Source organism: Cavia porcellus, unplaced genomic scaffold (genome assembly GCF_034190915.1).
Source record: "Cavia porcellus strain 051 isolate PalLab524CR breed Dunkin Hartley unplaced genomic scaffold, mCavPor4.1 scaffold_27, whole genome shotgun sequence".
NCBI classification, from domain to species: Eukaryota; Metazoa; Chordata; class Mammalia; order Rodentia; family Caviidae; genus Cavia; species Cavia porcellus.
The window spans coordinates 33,269,657-33,290,195 of NW_026947510.1; the positions used below are offsets into that span (position 1 = coordinate 33,269,657).

General features: G+C 44.7%; 1 protein-coding gene and 1 non-coding gene across 2 annotated transcripts; both read left to right on the plus strand.

Annotated features, from left to right (window-relative positions):
• The first annotated feature begins 210 nt into the window (after window positions 1–210).
• Dppa3 (developmental pluripotency associated 3) lies at window positions 211–3,317 on the plus strand. Its single transcript, XM_063238159.1, has 4 exons — window positions 211–431; window positions 1,919–2,181; window positions 2,297–2,341; window positions 2,963–3,317. Exons 1-4 carry the CDS (start codon window positions 356–358, stop codon window positions 3,056–3,058), a joined length of 480 nt encoding a protein of 159 aa, XP_063094229.1. The 5' UTR covers window positions 211–355; the 3' UTR covers window positions 3,059–3,317.
• Window positions 3,318–16,858: 13,541 nt separating this feature from the next.
• Window positions 16,859–16,977, plus strand: LOC111757026 (5S ribosomal RNA). Its single transcript, XR_002791415.1, has one exon. It is a non-coding gene; the product is annotated as a 5S ribosomal RNA (ribosomal RNA).
• The last annotated feature ends 3,562 nt before the right edge of the window (window positions 16,978–20,539 follow it).

Below are 20,539 nucleotides of genomic sequence, written 5' to 3' on the forward strand. Positions count from 1 at the left end.
GCTGGGCTGTAATGTGCCACTCTCCTGCCTCAGCCTTCCCATTGCTGGGATTACACAAGCATGCACCACCCCGCCTACAGGGATATGATTACTGAGACAAAGAGAGGATGAATTATCCTATCAGGCCTCACCACGCCCATCTGCCTTACCCAGGTGGACCCTTTAATCATCCCTCTATTAACATTAAAATACCTGGAAGGCGGGCTTATCTGGGCTGTTTTAAAAGGAGGCCCTACGGGTTTGGAGACTAGCTGGTTTCTCTGTCTGCTTTGGCCTTGGAGGTGAGTCTGCCTCAGGGCCTGGAGCTCCTCCCCGCCACACTGTAGCGAGCTCCGGAGAGCTCAGCACTCAGCCCATGGAGCCTGCGTCTCCAACCCCGAGCCCGCAGCCTCTTCCGATGGCCTACGAGGAGACCTCGCCGCGGGACGCAGGTGAACAGGCTGGGAAGGGGTGGCTTTAGCCTGGGCCCCAGGTCCCCTCTCACCTGAAGGGCCCCGAGAGCCTGGAAAGGGACCGCCGATCCCTGGGGAGCTCGTGGGTTAGTGGGGTCAGGAAGGGGAAAAACTGAAGAATTGCCAGTAGCTTTTTCGAAGTGGCTGTCGAGTGGCCTTTCTCCTTTGGAATGTTAATAGAAAAGGCAGAAGGGTGAAAAGTGTCTGCTTGTAAGAAGCAGCAGGCAGGACTGTGTAATGTAAATGAGCAGTGAGGGCTTGACCGCGGGGCGCTGGGTTGGTTTTGTTTTGTTTTGCTTCTGTTTGTAGACATAATGTCTCCTTAAATCCTCAGATTGCTCAAATTGGGCTCAGATTTGTGATCCTCTTGCCTCTGCCTCCCAGAGGGTTGGGATTACAGGCCTGCTTCGCACACCGGCTCATGGCTGCTTTCTTAGAAAACTTTTCAGGGAAGCTGTCGGTCAGGTCTCAGATCCCTGGGATCTTCTGTGGGGAACTCATTTTTGCATTAGAAACTGTTCCTCAGAAGGCAGGCCGGGCTGGGTGGGTGTGGGGGACGGTGGTTGATGCCCCAGGTTAACGACCCAAACTACCCACTGTGGGACTAGAAGTGGGCCTGACCGCCCCTGCCTGAGCTAGGTTGTGCCTGCAGACTCAGACTGACCTCCACCTCACACTGATCCGCCTGCCTCAGCCTCTAGTGCTGGGGTTACAGACACGTGCCACCACTCCAAGTCTTGACAAGAGTTTGAGTTAACTTAGTAGGAAAGAAAAATTAAGGTTAACCTGAAAAGGTTAACCCATGTCTTCAATCTCTCTCTCCTTCAGTCTGCCTTTTACTGACCTTTTGAAACTGAGGCTTTTTGTTCCGTGGCTGTGCAGCAGGTGTGGACAGGGTCTCAGGAACAGGAAAGGAAGAGGGCCTTACTGCCCAAAGTAACGTTTCCTGTTTTCTCTCCCTGTCTGGGCCTGAACCCAGGGCCTTTGTACTGAGCTACATTCCTGCCCTTTTTTATTTTGAGAGAGGGTCTGGCTGGGCTTGAATTTAGGATCCTCCTGCCTCAGCCCAAGATTACAGGTGCTCACACTCAGTTTTAAAATGCTGGATTTAAGACAGCCAGCACTTCAGGTGTGGGCCTCAGACCTCTCGTTCCAGCAGGATAATCGCTGCCAGTTGAAAGCCAGCCTGAACTGTAGAGACCCTGTAGTGAAACAATGAATGAAATCTAATACCAAGAAAGAGAGAATGACAACCATTTGGATTCCCAGTGCAGGTCCGACACACACTCTGGCGAGGCGTTCAGTGGGCCTTGGCAGTGGGCCCTAAATGTCAGACCATGGTATTGCAGTGATATCCCTCATTGGTGCAGCACCCGGGGATGGCGACCTCCCCCCAGGACCCCAGTAATGACTCGCGGGCCACCCTGGGTCTCACAGGTGCCTATGCATCTCCGGCTTTTTTGCAGAGGGCTCAGAAGTGCTGGTCACAGACTTCAGCAACCTGACTCTCAATCCTGGTGCGCTGCGCCCTACTCCATTCGAGGTGTCGCCACCACAACTGCGGGATGACCAGAGCGAGGACAGAGAAGACAGGCGCGACCGACGGCGCCAGGAACCGAACCTGCGGCGGGTGCCTCCCCTCTTGCGCAGGCGCGGTGTGCGCACCGTGCAGTCTGAGCTGCGCAGGGACCGGCTGATACGTAGGCTGCTCAGGGCCGAGCCCTGGCTGGTGAGTGTGCCAGCCCCAGGTGGGCTGGGGCGGGCCCTTCAAGACACCCCTTGACTGTGTCTTCGTGTGTGACTTTCTTGCTAGTTTCAGATGAGTTTTTTTTCTCTTTATGCAGTTCCTCAGAGGAATAGTGAGAAACAAGAGTCCGAAGGGTGTCAAGGCAAGTGCTGTGCTCGGGGCTCTGTCTGGAGACTGGAGGGAACTGGCGAGCTGTCTCCCACTATTCTGTCCACGTTGATTGGGGGGGAGGAGGTGTGCAGCTGGAGCCTGGGCCTGGCACTGAGCTCCGCCCCCATCCCTTCTACATTTTATTGAGACTTTTGGGGTCTCACTAGGTGGCTGAATTGCTCAGCTGGGCTAAAAGTGGTGATTTTTCCTGACTCAGCCCCCCAGAGTGTTGGAATTGCAGGGTACCGAGTGCACCATCATGTCCAGTTTGGTACCTGTTATTTTAGTTTTCTTTTTTCCCCCCAGTGCTGGAGAGCACACTCAGGACCTCACTCACACATGCTAAGCAGATGCCTCCCATTCACTCCTGAGAGCTGGGATTACAAGGTGTGCACCATCATGCCTGGCTTGTTTTTTGTACTGGGGATCGAACTCATGAACTTGCCCTTGCCAAGCAGGCACTTGTGTGCACCTGAGCTAAATCCCCAGCCCTCTGCCTTGTATTTTGATACTCTTTATTCCAAAATATTTCTTAATAAAATAGTAGATTTGAGAGTTATGTATGACATTTCTTGGATGTAATATCCCAGTTAATCTGTCTTATTTCTTTCAGGATAAACCAAGAAGCGTGCCTTTCAAGTGCTCGTGCAGCTTTTGTGTCACTCATCAATGGGATCCTTCTGAGAACGCTAGAATAGGGAGTGAGTAGAATACACAGTTAGTGGAGGCCTGAGTCTTAGACAATCTGTAGTTCAAACGAAGGATGTCGACACACTTTGCGTTTTGATTGACCCAGAGGGCTCTAGTAGGTCTCAAATCTACTCTATTTTAAAAGCTTAAAAGTCTAAGATGAACCCCAAGCATAAATAGATTTTCTGATTCTTAGAAATCTGAGTTACAATAAAAGGAAATTTTGATGTACTGTTTGTTGCCAGATGATCTTATTAAAATTGACTGTTTAAAAACAAGTTTGTTGGTGCATTTTAGAGAAACATAACATCATAGGGGGTTTGTACTTACGTGCTATATCTTCATTTTAGATAAACATAGTCACATTCATCATAGGGAATTCATACTTGTACATGATACATCTTAATTTTCTTCCGTTTCCTGTATCCTCTCTTCAGCCCCTCTTTCTCTCCTTATGTACAAAAAGAAACAACCTTATTTTGAGACAGTCTCACTGTGTAGCCCAGGCTGACCATGAACCCTGCCCGTCTTCCTGCCTCAGCCTCCTGAGAGCTGGGATTACAGGCATGCATCACCATGCCTAACTTTAAACCATTTGTTCTTGATTCAATGAACAGTTTGTCTTCACAAAGCCCTAGAGTATAATTCTGACAGCTTGCCAGTGTCTGGGTGGTGAGAAATAAAGGCCCAGACACTGGCGTAGCTGGTCTCCTGCACAACATGTCAGATGCAGGAGCCAGGAGTCCAGTGGAGTGAGGTGATGGAGCTGTTGAGGTTCTGTCTCTGCATCTGGTGATGAGCTGCTGTCTTGATCCAGCTAAGTCTGGAGCTGTTCCTCTGGGAGTTTCTGCAGGTGCCAGGGGTGGAGGGCTCATCCTTCAAAGCACTAGCTTGGCTGATGTTTCTGACTAAGTATCACAGATGCAGTGGGTGTTTGGAGTTTACCAGAACTATTCAAGAGACAGACTTGAAAACTCAGACCCATTCAGACACAGCCTGGCGAGCGTGACAAGTGCAGAGGCAAGGCTTGGGAGAAGGAAGGTATAGGTCTCCTGGGCCTGAGTCACCTCTAGAAACCCTATGTGCTTACCTCTGAGGTGGTTTGGGTTTTATTGGGGTTTTTTTTGTTTTTGACAGTCTTACCCTGTAATGCAGCCTAGCTTCAACTCCGAACCTTCCTGCCTCAGCCTCCTAAATACTGGGATTACAGGTCTGTGTCACTCACGACACCTGGCTGTATTTAGCTGTTTGGATGTCTTCAGCCCTTAGTCCTCAGTGGAGTTTGAGGAAGGAGAATACTTAATTTGAGGCTAAACTGGGCAATTTAGGGAGCTCTTGTCTCAAATAGGGCTAGGACTGCAGCACAGTAGTAGGACCCTTGTGCAGTAGGTGCAAGGCCCTGGTCTGGGCCCCTGGCCCTTCAGATGTGTGGGTTGTAGCTCAGGGGTAGAGCACCATCAGGCTCAGCCTCAACACCGGGGGAAAATGCTTAGTCTTTTAGGGTTTTATACCCCCAGTATAATTGTATAAGGGACAACTGATGGACACCTCAGCTTATCAGCCTTCTGGGGAGGGGATGAAGTGGAAAATGGCAGAAATCAATCAACTAAATGTATTCTGAAATGGTCCTGCCACATAACCCAGGCTGGCCTCAAACTCTGTCCTCCGCTTCAGCCATGATATGCAGCCTTAGTTCAGCATAAATCCCTCACGCTTGATTACAGCAAATGACTAGAATTCCATTTTGTTATTGTTAGTCCCTTACCATGTCTAGTCTTTAATTTTTTTTTCTCATTTTCTTTATGTGTTATCAGGGGTTGAACTCGGCCTTCTCACTGAGGTATACGCCCTGCTGTGTGTGTGCACGCACGCGTGCATGTGTGTGTGTGTTTGTGTTTGTGTAATGGAATAAGTTTTCTGGTTCAGCCTTGAGCTTGTGATCTTCCTGCCTCAGCCTCTCAGAGCTCTGGTGCTACAGGTGTGCACCACCATGCCCAGCTTCTTTTTGTTTTTGTGGGAGGGGGGTCCCTGGCCTGGAACCTAGGGCCTGGCATGTGGTAGGCAGTGGCTCTCCCTCTAAGCCACATGCCCACCCTTGGGTCTAATTTATATACCTGTGTGTGTAGGGTTCAGTACTGCCAAAGGTGCAGGCATTTACCGGGGCTAGGTTCAGACCTCCTGCAGGTAAGGCAGGGGCCATGGTATGTCAGGAAGCTGGGAGTAAGACTGAAGGATCCAGGGTGTCCTCCCGCCATGTCTGACTTAGAATTTCTGCCAGTGGCATGCCTTTGCAGACATTCTTTGTAGGATGCAAGAGACAGGACATCTGTCCTCTGCCCAGCAGCTATCATTTGTTAGAGTGATAAACTGGTGGTTAGGGTGATAAACTGAGTGCTTAGAGGGAAAGCAGCCCGAGGCCTGGGGCAGAGCAATAAACTTGGGCAGAGCTGATGAAACAGAAACCACTCCCCTTGGGCTTTCTGAAGGTGGTGGGCAGAGGTTACCTCAAGTATGAGGTCTTTCAGTGGGGAAACACAAGGAAATGTTATCTGTTAACATTTAACCAGGTAGAGCCAGGCGTGGTGGCGCACGCTTGTAATCCCAGCACTCAGGAGGCTGAGGTGGGAGGATTGTGAGTTCGAGACCAGCCTGGGCTATAAAGTGAGCTCAAGGCCAGCCTGAACTGCATAGCGAGACCCTGTCTCAAAAAAGACAAAAAACCATTCAGCCAGGTGACCTGGCTCACACCTGTGATCCCAGCATTCTAGGAGGCTGAGGCAGAAAGATGGAAAGTTTGAGCTCCACCTGGGCAGTGAAGCATCTTATGGAGGCCCTGCCTCAGTAGAAAAAGGGCTGGGGATGGAGCTCAATGTGAAGGCCTCAGTTCAGTCCCCAGTACTGCTGTACACACACACACACACACACACACACACACACACACACACACACAGAACACCATTCATGCATCCCACACTTGCTCTGTAGATGCTGCCCTGCCAAGAATGGCTCAGCCTGTTGCAGTCCACTACTGTGAGTACAAGCAGGCAGTCATCAGTTCCTAGTGACGAAGCCATCTTTATTAATTTCCCTTCATGAATCTGTACATCAGTGACTAGTGGGAAAAAAACAGCCAGCTTATTTTTATTACAACATTACTAAATTTACCAAGTCAGTAAAAGTTAAAACCCAAGACCATGGGTGAATGAACAGAATGCATTCTAGGTATCCCATAGTGTCCTAGAGAGTTTTCCTTGCACAGTAATAGTTTCCTTGGGTATCGGTCCAAGTTTTGTTCAGGCATTAATTTGATCCTCAAAACACTAGAGGTAGATCACTTTTGGTATCTTCATTTTATAGAAAATAAAGCACAGAGACAATTAACCTCCTGGTTGCATAAGTGGCTGATTTGAAATGAAAGTCAGCTGAGTAAACTTAGTACTTTGAGCAGATTTTAAGATTCTGGTTTTTATCTGTTTTGCTGTTTTGGTAACAGTCTCCCTGTGTATCGGGAGCCTGGCAAAGAGTCCCGATTGTTTGTCTTAAAAATACTGCAAGAAAAATAAGCAGAGATAAGTCTAGTACTCCAGTAATGGCTGGGAAGTCAGTGTCTCTGGATTGGACCCTCCACTCTCCAAGCAGCCAAAATTTATTAGGTGTCTACAGGGATAGGTGGGGCTAGTAAAGGATCACAATTCATCAGAAGACTCAGACTCAAGAGGGCGCAAATAATCTTATGCTTAGATGTATCTTGACCTGAGGTATGATCCTGAGATGACTCAAGAAGGCATAGATGATCTCTTAGAAAAATGGATGGGAAGTCTCAGATGGGTGGTACCAGTAACCCCAATCCTTCCTGTTACCCCATAGGGAAATATGCAAAATTAGCCATTATGAATTAGTGCTTCCCAACACCTGTGTAATTCTGTCTCAAACTCAGTTTTCCTATTTTCCAATTTTCTTGGGGATCCCAAGTGCTGGGGTTGCGGGCTTGTACCACCACGTCTGCAACTTGTTTTTAGAACTTGTTGCCTTTTAGAACTTGTTTTCTATGTGGTGGGGATGGTGGTGCACACAAGGTCTCACCATGTAGTCCAGGCTGGCCTCAAATTCCCAGTAGTCCTGCTACCTTAGCCTCCCAAGTGCTGAGATTACAAGTGAGCACCGCACCCATCGAGAAGTTCATTTTCAGCCAGGCATGGTGCCACACACATGCACTCCTAGCATTCAGTAGGAGGAACCTCACAAGTTTGAGGCCAGTCTGGGCTACATAGTGAGTTCAGAGGCAGCCTGGTTCTTGTTCTTAACAAGAACCTTCTCAGAATAAAGAATAAAAAAGGGCAGGTGGTGTAGTTCAGCATAAACACCCTGGGTCCAATCCCCAACAGTGACTGCAAAAAGAAAAGCACAGGAAAAGCTGGCCTGCCCTCAGGAATGGTGGAGACAGTTTGTGTTCCACTGTGCTTGTTGCAGTTAAGGGCCCAGCTCTTAGCCTCTGGCCAGTGCTGCCCGCCCCGTGATTCCCCCCAAGAACAAATGAAGGCTGGGAATTACACCAGGCAAGGGGTTTCGGGGATGAATAAGGGAAACTGAGCCACTTCAAGGGCCCAAAGCCACCCTAGGCAATCAATGAGTGGAATCCAAAGACCTGACTGAGAAGTTTAGTGCCAGTATTTACTGTCGAGGTTAGATTCTTATTTGGTAAACGGTAATGAGCCAGTAAAGAACACAGTCAGCCTGAGTTTGGGGGTTCTGGGCGACCTCCTGAAGTGCTCCAAAGGAGAGTGGAGTTGAGTATTGAGCGGAGTCGGAGTCATTTATGGGTAGGATTGGGGGGTAGTAGGACGAGTTTAGGTGATACAGGGGGAGGAGAAACTGTGGGAGCAAGCAGGGCTGAAGCTATAGGGACAGCGCTGTGACCAAGGGTGGAACACAGCACCTCCTCCTAGCAGAGTGGGCTTAGTTCCCTGGGCTCAGGTGGCAGCTGCAGCATGGAGGACTGGCTGTGATTGTTGTTGGAGCTCAAGAGCCCAGGGGCTGGGGAAGAGGGAACAACAGACTTATCGATGATGCTACAATCACACTTCTGTTTGGTTACAGAGCACTACTTTTTTTTTTCAAGGTCTCACTGTGGAGTTCAGGGTGGCCTTGAATTCACTTATGTACCCCAGGCTAGCCTTGAATTTATGAGATCCTCCTGCCTCTGTCTCCCAAGTGCTGGGATTTTAGGCATGAGCTGCCATATGCAATTAGAGTATTTCTTTCTTTTTTTGTCTCTATTTAAGATGGGATCTTACTATGCAGTTCAGGATGGTCTTGAGTTTACTGTGCAGCTAGTCTCAGACTTGCAATAATCCTCCTGCCTCTGTCTCCCCAGTATTCAGATTACAGGTGTGTGCTACTAAATCCAGTGAACATTGTATTTTTTTCTTTTCTTTCTTTCTTTCTTTCTTTTCTTTTCTTTTCTTTCTTTTCTTTTTTTTTTTTTTTTTTTTTTTTTCCGGTACTGGGGATTGAACTCATGATCTCATGCTTGCCAGGCAGGTACTTATGCCACTGAGCTAAATCCCAGCAAACACTGTATTTCTAAACTTTATCTTATTCTTATTTTTGAAGACCTCATGCATGCCAGGCAAGTGCTCTATCACTGACCTACATGCCCAGCCCTGGACTGAGACACAGATAGAGATGAGAAGATACGGATATTTTTCTCCTTTTTGGTACTTGAGATCGAACTCAGGGTCTTGGCACTGAGCTGCATCCTCAGTTCTTTTCATTTTTATTTTGAAGTGAGGTCTCATTAGGAGCTAAATTGCCCAACCTGGATTTGAACTTTCAGTCCTCCAGTCTCAGCCTCCTGCATGCTGGGATTATAGGCATGCACACTCATCCCCCACATTTTTACAAAATTATTTTTTGGGGGATAGGATTCTGTGCTCTGTAGTTCAGGGTGGGCTTGAACTCACTATGTTGCCCAGGCTGCTCTCAAACTCAAACTCCTGGTGATCCTCCCACAACAACCTTGAGTGCTGGGATTACAGGCTCACACCACCGTGCTTGATTCCAAGTCTCCTCCTGTAAGGACACTAGCGTGACTGGGTTAGGGCTCCCTCTAATGCCTTCATTTCAATTTAACCCACTCTGAAAGTTGTCTTTCCAAATATTGCATTCTGAGGTATTAAGGATCAGGGCTTCCACACATGACTCTGTGGGGACTTAATTTGGTGCATGATGAATACTTCATGGCTTTGAGGTGATAAATTAGGAAAGGAGGCTCAGGCTCCTTCCGTTCCGTTTGGGTGCAGAGGGGCCCTCGGAAGGCTCCAGCATTTGTGAAATGCTGCAAAAGTGCTCATTTTATTTTATTACTTTCTAAGTTTTATTTTGCTGTGCTGGGGATTTGAAGCCAGGTCCTCCTGCATATCAGGTGCTGTACCCCTGAACTCAGCCCCAGCCCCTCCCCCAGCCTCACCTATAAATGAATGGATGAATGACCTGAGTTTAACATCAGAGGGATAGGTGACAGCCCCTGGGGAATGTTAACAACTCACATGACCTAAACAAGCAAGCAAGCCATCTGTCCTGTGAATGCCAGTTGGTAAACCCTGCACTGTAAGCTGCTCCTCACAGGTGGATCACAGGCATCCTGCACAGCGACTTCTGTAGCACGTGGCAGAAAATGTCATTCCAGCCCCACCTGCCCGTGGTGGGCCGGAAGGCAACCACCACGCAGCGCTCAGTGGGCTGGTTGGGCTCACCCTCATGCCAGAACCTGCAAGGCTCAGAAAGGAGCAGAACAGTGCTTTAAGTCCTATTTGGAAAAGGTCAGGGTCCCGGTGTGCAAACTGCGGATTCCCGCCCTGCAGTTGTGTCTCCAGTGGGCCTCTATTCCTTCCTTTGAAGCCACCAGGGCACTTTCATTCCCCAGCATGGCTCGGAGGAGCCCCACTAGCTCATCCTGAGGCCCACGGCTGCCACCAACACACACCCACACATCTGCTGTCTCTGCACAGCTCTGATTTGGGGTGTAATCAGGGCCTCTCTCCACTGGGCAGCACCCTGCTGGGCACTGCTTCTTGAGGGGCTCCTGGCTGCTACTTACAACCTTTGGTTTTCAGCAAGTAATTTAATTTCCCTGATTCTCAGTTTTCCAATCATAGAAACTGGAGACAACAATGATATCCCTGGATATTTCATCTAGTTGATGTGAATGCCAAAGGCAGTGGCGTATACTAAACTATTTTAAAGTCTGTTTTCTCTTTTTCTTTCTCTTATTTATTCATTCATTCATACATTTTGAGAGAGTCTCACTACAGAGAGCTGATCTAGCACTCACTAGGCAGCCCAGGCTGGCCTGGAACTACCAGTGATCCTGCTGCCTCAGCCTCCTGAGTGCTGGGATTACAGGCGTGTGCTACCATGTCAAGCTCTTTTTTATTTTTTGAAACAAAATCTCATTATATAGTCCAGTCTGGACTTAAACTGGCCTTGCTGACCATGTACATATGTTGGTCATGAATTTACAACACTCCTTTCGCAGCCTCGCTAGTGTTGGGATTACTGGCATGTGCTTCTATGCCAGCTTTTCATTTTTTTTTTATTCTTTTATAATTTGGGTACCAGGAATCAAACTCAGGACCACATGCTTGCCAGGCAGGCGCTGTGCTGCTGAGCTAAATCCCTGGCTCTTTTTTTTTTTTTTTCTTTTGAGACAGGGTCTTGCTATGTAGTTCAGGCTGGTCCTGAACACACTATAGAGCCCCAATTGGCAATCCTCCTACCTTAGTCTTCCCAGTGTTGGGATTGGTGTTGTGCACCACCATGTGCAGCCCATGCCCAGCTTTTACTTTAAAGTTTTTTGGAGGTATTTGGTTGTTCTTCTTCTTTTTTGTTTAACAAAACAAATTTAATTAAAGAGAAGAAATGCCATGGGACATTATCTTGAGGAGGTGACAGGTGTCAGCCAATCTTTCAGAAAGCAGAGTAAGAAAAACAGGAAAGGACTCGTGTGTGAACAGCTGGAGGAAAGAGGTTGGGCAGACCCTACTTCAAGGTTTTTAAAAACTACAGAAATAAGAATCAGTATAGAGCTAGGCTCAGTCATGCCCACTTATAATCCCAGCACTCAGGAGGCTGAGGCTGAGGCCCTGAATTTGAGGCCAGCCTGAACTACATAATGAGACTGTCTCAAAAAACAAAAACAACAAAACCCGGACTGCCTTAACCCAGAGGTCTGAGACCTGCATGAGCAACACAGTGATGCCCCATCTCTGGGGTGTGTGTGGGGAAGGGGGGATATTGAACCCAGGACTCCTGCCACTGACTTACATCCCCAGCTCTTTTTTAATTTTTAATTTTGAGACAGTCTCACTAAGGTGAAAACTGTGCAGGGCGAGCTCCAATTTGCAATTCTCATTAGCTTCCCAAAGTGCTGGGATTGCAGGTGTGTACCAATACTCTTGGCGAGCATGTGTCTCTGGAACTAATCGAGGAAAAAAGGCCAGGCAAGGCAGCACACGCCTGTACTCTCAGTCCCAGAGACTCTGGCAGGATTGTAAATTCAAGGTCAGTCTGGGTTAAGTAGCAAGACTCTCAAAACAAACAAATAATTTACTCCTCTTAAGGAAATATCAAACTTAATTGATTATTCTCTGACATTGTCTTTGTTAGTTTAGAGACAAATGTATAGTTAAAGCACAGACTTTAGGCTAGGCAAGGTGGCACATGTCTGTAATCTTAGCACTCAGGAGGCTGAGGCAAGAGGATCTCTGCATGTTGCCGGTCAGCCTGGGAGCTACAGAGTGAGTTCAAGACCAGCCTGCACTGCATAGAGAAACCCTGTCATGGTGTTCTTCCTGCCTCAGCCTCTCAAGTGTTGAGATTACAGGCCTGTGTCACCACACCCAGACCAGAGTTGGGTTTTTCAAAAAAAGAATTGTGGCATTTTGTCTGCTTGCTTCCTGGCTTCCTACCCAGTGCACACAACACCACAACGCCTTGCATGGCTGAGACCCAGGATCCCTTTATCTAACTACTCACGTGACATTTGTGTATGGTGTCTGATCGACCCACTGCCAATGCCTGTGACCCTCTGGGTCCGACAGCCCCAGGTAATATGCAGAGCTTTTATTCAGATTCTGGATTGATGAAATCCTGAGGGAGAAAAGGAGAGAATCCAATTACAGTTTTCGGAGCTCGAGGCGACATGAGTTCACCTAGTGGTGTTAGGGGCAAAAAGCAAAGAAGATTCAGGAAGAGCCACACTGCGCAGGCGTGCAGGCCTCCCCTGCCAGCAGGACGGGAGCCAGTTCCCGCGGTGGTCACTGCTAGTCTGTGGGACACTTTCCTTGATCACTGCTAAATACCAGGTGTGGGGAAAATACAATGAATGATTGATGTTTTTAAAAATGTATCCCAGTAAACACCACCTTGCCATTAATCCCCTTCAAAATCCTTCTCACTTCAGCTGGGTGTGGGGGTGCACACCTGAAATCCCAGCACTCAGGAGGCTGAGTCAGGAGAATCATTGTGAGTTCAAGACCAGCCTGGGCTACAGAGTGAGTTCAGGCCAGACTGAATGGCATAATGAGGCCCTGTCTCAAAAAGACAAAAACAAACAAAAAAAGGCAATGGTAAGAATGATGGAATCATTATGTTAGATGCAAAGAGGAGTATGTGGAGGGGGATTAATGGCAATGTATCTTTTCTCCAACAATTTTTAAAATTTGAACAATTTCCAAATATTCCACAGAGCTACATCCTTAACCTTTCTCATTTACTCATTTATTTTTAAAGTTGAACTTATATTCTTTTTTTGTTGATGTAGAATTTTGTTTTTTAAATTTTATTTAAAGAAAGAGAAAATTTAAAGAACAAAATAGAAAAAAATGAGAAAAAACAGAATACAGAATTTAAAAATATTAACATAAAATTGCTAGTTGATAGATTACATATTGTCATCTTAGTTGTTAAAGTTACAAAGTCAAGGCATAAATAGTGGCTAGGCACTCAAACATTGACAGTACAATCTCTTCTGTTTGATGATTTAATAGAAATTCAGTAATATGGTCATCTATCTTACATGCTATACATACCGTTATATCCTTCAGAGTGCTTTCCTTCCCTTTCACTTTTACAATACTTATAAGACTTTTTGGATCCCATTATTCTATCAGTTCTTGTTATTTTTTATACTAGAGAGACAATGTGATATTTACTAATGTGAGTCTTGTTTATTTCACTAATGAGGATATTCTCAAGTTGTCTCCATTTACCTATAAAGGCTTCAAGTTCATCCTTTTTATAGCTGAATAGTATTCCACTATATTAAAATACCACTTTTTTTCCCATCCACTCTGTGGTTGATAGGCATTTTGGTTGTTTCCAAGATTTAGCTATCACAAATTGTGCTGCTATAAACATGGGTGCATATACATCACTGTGACATGACCTTCTCCATTTTTCTAGGAAATACCCAGGAGGGCAATAGCTGGATTGAATGGAACTTCCAATCCTGGTTTTTTGAGGAATCTCCATACTGATTCCCACAGTGGTTGCACCAGTCTGCACTCCTACCTACAGTGGAGAAGTGTTCCTTTTTCCCCTACACCCTCAAAAGCAACCCTAGAAAGAATACTGAAAGACATGCTAGATAGAGATAAAAATGACCACAGTTTCCAGAACAACAACAGAGAAACCACCAGGCTGGACAAGAAGTTAAACAAGGGAGAAAAACAGAAAACCAACAATAGGAACACAACATGGCAAAGTCAAGCCAGTATATATCAGTGATATCCATAAATGTAAATGAGCTCAATTCACCTGTCAAAAGAAACAGGTTGGCAGAATGGATCAAGAAACAGGATCTCACAATATGCTGTATACAAGAAATACTTCTGACTCAAAAAGAAACCCATATATTAAAGTCAAAGGGTGGAAAACAGTATTCCATGCAACAGGAACTATTGAGGCAGGGGTAACTATTCTTTTTGCAGACAAAGTGAACTTCAAACCTAAAAGGATTAAAAGAGATAAAAAAAGGCCACTCCATACTTGTAAGTGGAAAACTATAAGAGGAAAAAACAATTATAAATATATATGCACCAAATACAGGAGGACCCAACTATGTAAGACAAATACTAATGGACATGGAAAAACCAAATACACAAGAACACAATTGTAATAGGAGACCTTAACACCCCACTGTCACAAAGAGATAGATCAACTAGACAAAAAGTCAGCAAAGAAATAACAGAACTGAATCATACCTGTGAACAAATGGACTTAGTGGATGTTTACAGAATGTTCCACCCAACTACATCAGAATTTATATTCTTCTCAGCTGCATGTGGGACAGTCTCCAAAACAGACCATATATTAACCCATAAAGCATTCTTAAGTAAATGCAAAAGGAGTGAAATTATCCCATGCATAATATCTGATCATAGAGCACTAAAATTGGAAATCAATGGCAAAAACCCCTGCAAAACCTGCATAAAGACATGAAAATTAAATAACAACTTTCTGAATAACCAGTGGGTTACAGATGAAATTAAATAAGAAATAAAACGATATTTACAATACAATGAAAATGCAGATACAACATACTGTAACCTATGGGACACAATGAAAGCAGTCCTAAGAGGGAAATATATAGCAATAAATAGTCACATCAAGAAACTGGAATGAGCAAAAAAAAAAAAAAAAAAAAAAACTAATGCTTCATCTCAAGCTCCTAGAAAAGGAAGAGCAAGTCAAACCCAAAGCTCAGAGAAGAGAGGAAATTGTAAAGATTAAAGCAAAAATTAATGCAATTGAAACTAAAAAAAAAATAATGAACCAAAGAGCTGGTTTTTTGAGAGAGTAAAAAAAAAAATTGATACACTCCTGGCCAACCTTATCAAGAAAAAGAAAGAAAAAACTCAAATCTATACAATAAGGACTAAAAAAAGGGAAATTACTATAGATCTCATGGAAATTCAAAAGATCATGAATACCTACTTTGAAAATCTTTACTCACATAGGGTGGAAAACATAGAGGAAATGGGCAGATTCCTAGGAACATATGAACTACCAAAGCTTAGTCAAAAAGATATGGCAAGGGGCTGGGGATTTAGCTCAGCAGCATAAGCGCCTGCCTTGCAAGCAGGCAGTCGCGAGTTCCATCCCCGGTACTGATAAGAAAAGAAAAAGACATACACAAAAACAAAACAAAACAAAACAAAAAAAACAAAAAGATATGGCAATTTTGAATAACCCAATGTCAGCTATTGAAATTGAAAATGTGATTCAAAATTTACCAACAAGAAAAGCCCAAGTCCTGATGGATTCATGGCTGAATTCTATAAGAAATTTAGAGAAGATTTAAATGCCAATACTCCCTAAACTCTTCAATGAAATTGAAAGAGAAGCAGTCCTCCCTAACTCATTCTTGGAGGCAAGTATCACTCTGATACCAAAACCAGAGAAAGACCCAACCAAAAAGGAGAACTATAGACCAATCTCACTAATGAACATTGTGCAAAGATTCTCAATAAAATATTGGCAAATAGAATGCAGCAAATCATCAAGAAGATTATACATCATGACCAGGTGGGATTCATTCCAGAAATGCAGGGATGGTTTAACATACACATATCAATAAATGTAATATACCACATCAACACAGCCAAAAATAAAAAATCACATGATCATCCTCAATAGATGCTAAAAAAGCTCTTGATAAAGTCCAATCCATGTTCATGATAAAACTCCTCAGAAACACAGAATAGATGGTATCTACCTCAGTCTCATACGGGTCATCTATGACAGACCAACAGCCAACATTATACTAAATTGACAAAAACTGAAAGCCTTCACTCTAAAATCAGAAAAAAGACAAAGATATCCACTATCACCATTCCTGTTCAACATAGTTCTGGAAATATTAGCCATAGCAATCAGACAAGAGGAGAAATAAAACTCCACTAAAAGACTCCTAGAGATAATAAACAAATTCAGCAGTATAGCTGGATACAAAGTCAACACTCAAAAACCAGTAGCATTCCTGTACACAAACAAAAAACTCACAGAGAGAGATATTACGGAAATTGTTTATTTATTGATATTTTACTGTGGGACACTCTGGGCTAAATTGCTACATGGCTTAGGTTGGGCTGGAACTTTCAGTCTCTTTGCTTTGGCCTCCCCCAGTGCCAGATTACAGGCCCACACTGCCATGCCCACTTGCCTTTGACCTTGAGAAGTCTTCTCCTCGCTCTGTTCTGTACTGTAGTTCCCTAGTTTCTCTGCAGGCTAGTCTGCTGCTGTGACTATGTTCCCCCAAAGTTTCATGCACTCATAGGTGGGGCTCTTAAAAGTGGCTGGATCCGGGGTGTGTGATGCTGGAATTAAGGGTGTGTGGGACTGGGTTACCTGCCCATTGGCTTAGTACAGCTCCAGGAGTGAATGGTGAGAAGGCAAATTTGGGTGTGGGTGGCACCAACCAATAAATAGGCCTGTAGCCTGGGTGGGTTAAGAGGCTGCTGTTTGTTCCTTGCTGCCTCCTGCCCCCCCCATGGACTGGTGTGTGTGTGTGTGTGTGTGTGTGTGTGTTTTGTCTTTTTTGAGAGAAGGTCTCATTATGCAGTTCAGGCTGGACTTTTGCTCACTTTGTAGCCAGACTGGCCTTAAACTCAGAGATCCTCCTGCCTCAGCCTCCTCAGTGCTGGGATTACAGGTGTGCGCCACCACGCCAGGTTTCCATCATGGACTGTTTCCTCTGTGACTCACCTCTGCCATGGCAGCCTGCCTTGGACTGAAGCTTCTATAAATTGTGAGCCAAGTCTATGGCCATACCACCCTGAACGTGCCCAATCTCGTCTGATCTTGGAAGCTAAGCAGGATTGGGCCTGGTTAGTACTTGGATGGGAGACCACCTGGGAATACCAGGTGCTGTAGGCTTTTAAAATAAATAAATAAATAAATAAAAATTGTGAGCCAAAATAAACCTTTCCTCCTTTAACTTTGGGCATTGGATATTTTGTCTCGGCAGTGAGAAAGTAACTAAGACATCTAAACTTTTTTTTTTTTTCTTTTAGGGAGAATCTCACTATGTAGTTGAGGCTGGCCTTGAAATGACTGTGTAGCCAGGCTGGCCCAAACTGGTGGTGATACTCCTGCCTCAGCCTCCTAATTTGTTGAGATTACAAATATGTACCACCACACCTAGAAAATATTTAAATTTTATAAAGGGTTAAGTTAAATGTTAGAGTATTTGCCTAATGTGCTTTGAGTTTCATCCCTAGTACTACAAAAAGAAACAAACAAAAAAAGACTAATAAGCAGATGTTATAGTTGATACATTGTGTCAGTCTGAGAACTTTAACTAAGAGACTCAACAGGGAGCTAAGGCTCTTACTTAGTAAATATCCTCATCCTGTGCAAGAGGAGGGCAAGGAGATTTTGTAAGTGCTACAGCATCCCTGATGGAGGGATACAACGTAAGGGAGGAAAAGTTTGCTCTGCCCCCATTTTGCTCTGACTGCTTTGCTGGCTGCTGCCCTGAAGTATGCCCTGGTGCTATGCCACCCTGCCTTGGAGCCAGCTGATTAGGAATGAAACCTCCACAAACGGTGCGCTAAATAAACCTTTCCTTTCTTCTTTTGGGTGTCAACTATTTTGTCCCCCTTAACAAGAGAAAAGTAACCAAGCCAGCAAGTAAGAAAGGTGTTCAACTTACTTTGAAGAACTAATATGTGTAATCATTGTGACCTTGTTTTACTTGTCCTGAACTTTGAGGCCGGTAAGCACAGTGGAGTTTCTAATCAATCTGGGCTATAAAAGCTGGACCATCGTCAGACCCTGTGGATAAAGAGAGAAATAGGAGAAACTGCTATCAAGGCTGACTCAGACTTAGTACGAAAAGCTTCAACCCATCCAGTGAAAGTATCCACCATTACTAGTAAGTACTTATTCCCTTGAAGTCCAGGCTTTCCCATTTCTGTGAACTCTATTTCCCAATGTTTTCCAGGCATAGTTCCACAATAACGAGTGGTTTCCATTTGTTGCAGTCATTTTGGGTTCAGCAACTGGCACTGAGGGCATCTAAAGCTCTCAGACTGAGTAAGCTTTAATAACTGAAGGATAAAGAAATGATCTCAAAAAGAGCAGTGAGTTTTGATCCTCTCATGTGAATGGACTGATGAGCTTGTTGGATGAGTTCTTGTCCCAAGGCCCCGGGGAGGAGGACTCGATTATCAGGCAGTTGGTACCAGCCCCCTGGGATATCAGGCTTTGCTTGGAGTTGAGCTGCCAAATGCAAGTCTTTTTAAGTGCAAGAGGGCTCTGACAGAGTAGGTGGAATCAGCAGCAATGCCAGGGCTGTCTCAATACCCACTGATTTTGTGGCCCCTTTTTGGGCATCGGCATCTGCTAGATTATTTAATAGCCACCTTCCTTGGCATCCAAATGGCAGCTAACAAATCCAAAATTTGGGGGGCATTTTTGATCTTTTGGCCCCCTTAAGTCAATAAACTCCATTCCTGATAAATGGCCTCATGAACATGGGCAGTAGCAAATGCATATCTGCTATCAATCTGACAACTTGAGGGCCTCAGTGAGGGCAATGAGTTCAGCCCACTGGGCTGATGTTCCCAGTTCCAAGGTTTAGTCCCATAGAATCTGAGAGTCCGTGATGGCGGCTCCCATGACCCACTTACCTTGATAGATGTGACTGCTTCCATCGGAGAAATATGATGGAACTCTGGACAGTGGCTCATCTGTCAAGTCTGGTCAAAGCCCCATGAGATGATCAGAGGGGCAAGGAGGGGTCATCATCAGGCAGCAGAGTAGCTGGGTTTAAAGCAACTGTCCCCTTGAAACTGATGGTAGTTGGATCCAGAAGTAATGCCTGATAGTGCATGACTCGGGAGTTAGGCAGCCATCGGTCTGGGGGAGCTTTGATGAGAGTCTCCAGTGAATGAGAGGAGATAATTAAAAGTTTTTGTCCAAATGTCACCTTTTGGGCCATTTTCAGCAGGAGGGTCACCAAGACAATCATCTGCAGGCAAGGCAGCCATTGGGCTGCCACATTATCAAGTCTCTTGGAAAGATAGGCAACAGGCCTTTGCCATGGTCCTAAACTCTGGGTCAGTACTCCTTTTGCTATTCCTCGCTTTTCATCAGCATAGAGGGAAAAAGGTTTTTGCAAATTTGGCAGAGACAGAACTGGAACTTCTACTAAGGCTGATTTCAATTGCTTAAAAGCCTGGTCTCGTAAGTCTGTAATTTAAAGCAGGCAATATCCTATGGCTCCTAGAAATTCTCACACTTCTTTGGACTGGAATCTGTTGAATAGCTTGCACCAGTTGGGAGGAAAGAGGCAGTTCTAAGCAAACTCTAATAACTAACTGAGGGGCATTTCCTCAATCTCTCAAGCCTTTGCAATTTTCGCTTAATATCAGGGGCTGACAATGGCAAAGGCAATATTAATAGCCCTTGCATTTTCAGTTGCCACAGGATCTATGGATGTATAAATGCAATAGGCCTTTAGCAATCTTCCCAGAAACCCCGAGGGAAACTCGTCATCTAATTGTCTCACCTCTGTTACCTTGGACAAATTGGTGGGTTTTCTGGCAGCCCTTAAAGGCTTCCGAGAACAACTGGCCATACTGAACGAAAGCCTGCTTGCCTCTGGTTGTCTGATTGGGGCGGGACAAAGGGAAAACATGGCTCTGGCATTCAGGATCAGAGGACGAGTCTTCATCTGGAATGCACACTGTTTTTTATCCTACAGCACGAATGTTTTCTGTCTTCTTCTGTGAACAGAACCTGCAAAATCTCCTGGCAGTCATCCCAAGTAGGATGATGAATGGAGAAGACAAATTTTCCCCTTTTTAGAATATAATCTTATCTTAATGGAAACATTTTGCAGTAAAGGTTTACTGATCCAATTCTGTCAAATTCTGAACACATTTGTTTTTATCTGTTTCTTTATTTATTACCAGTCAATTACCTTTCTTCTAGCTTTTAGACAACATTAAAACTTTTCAAAAAAATCCTTGAAATGACTTTCTTAGTAGTCTAAAATATTTTAAATCATTTTATGTCTTTTTACCATCTTAAAATGCTACATTTTAAAAACTGTAACTTTTCAAACTGGTTCAATAACAGTATGACCTGGCTTTACTTGGTAAAGTCAATATGATTTTAAAACCCATAAACATATATATGTGTAAATATATATATGCATATATATATTTACATTTTAACCAGAAAGAAAAATACTTTTAAAGGCATGCCAAGGTTGTACATAATCAGTTGAGGACTAAAACATTAAATAAGGCACCACAAATGACAAGATCAACATTAAAGACACAAACGGAGGTTTTTCTGTCCGTGGCTCAGTGACCCAAAGGGAAATAAATTTTCATTATGACTCTTAAGTCCAATAAGCTGCATGGAACCTGCAACAGTAGTTTAAGAGAAATAAAAGAAACCTAAATGTTAGTATTGAGGTAACATA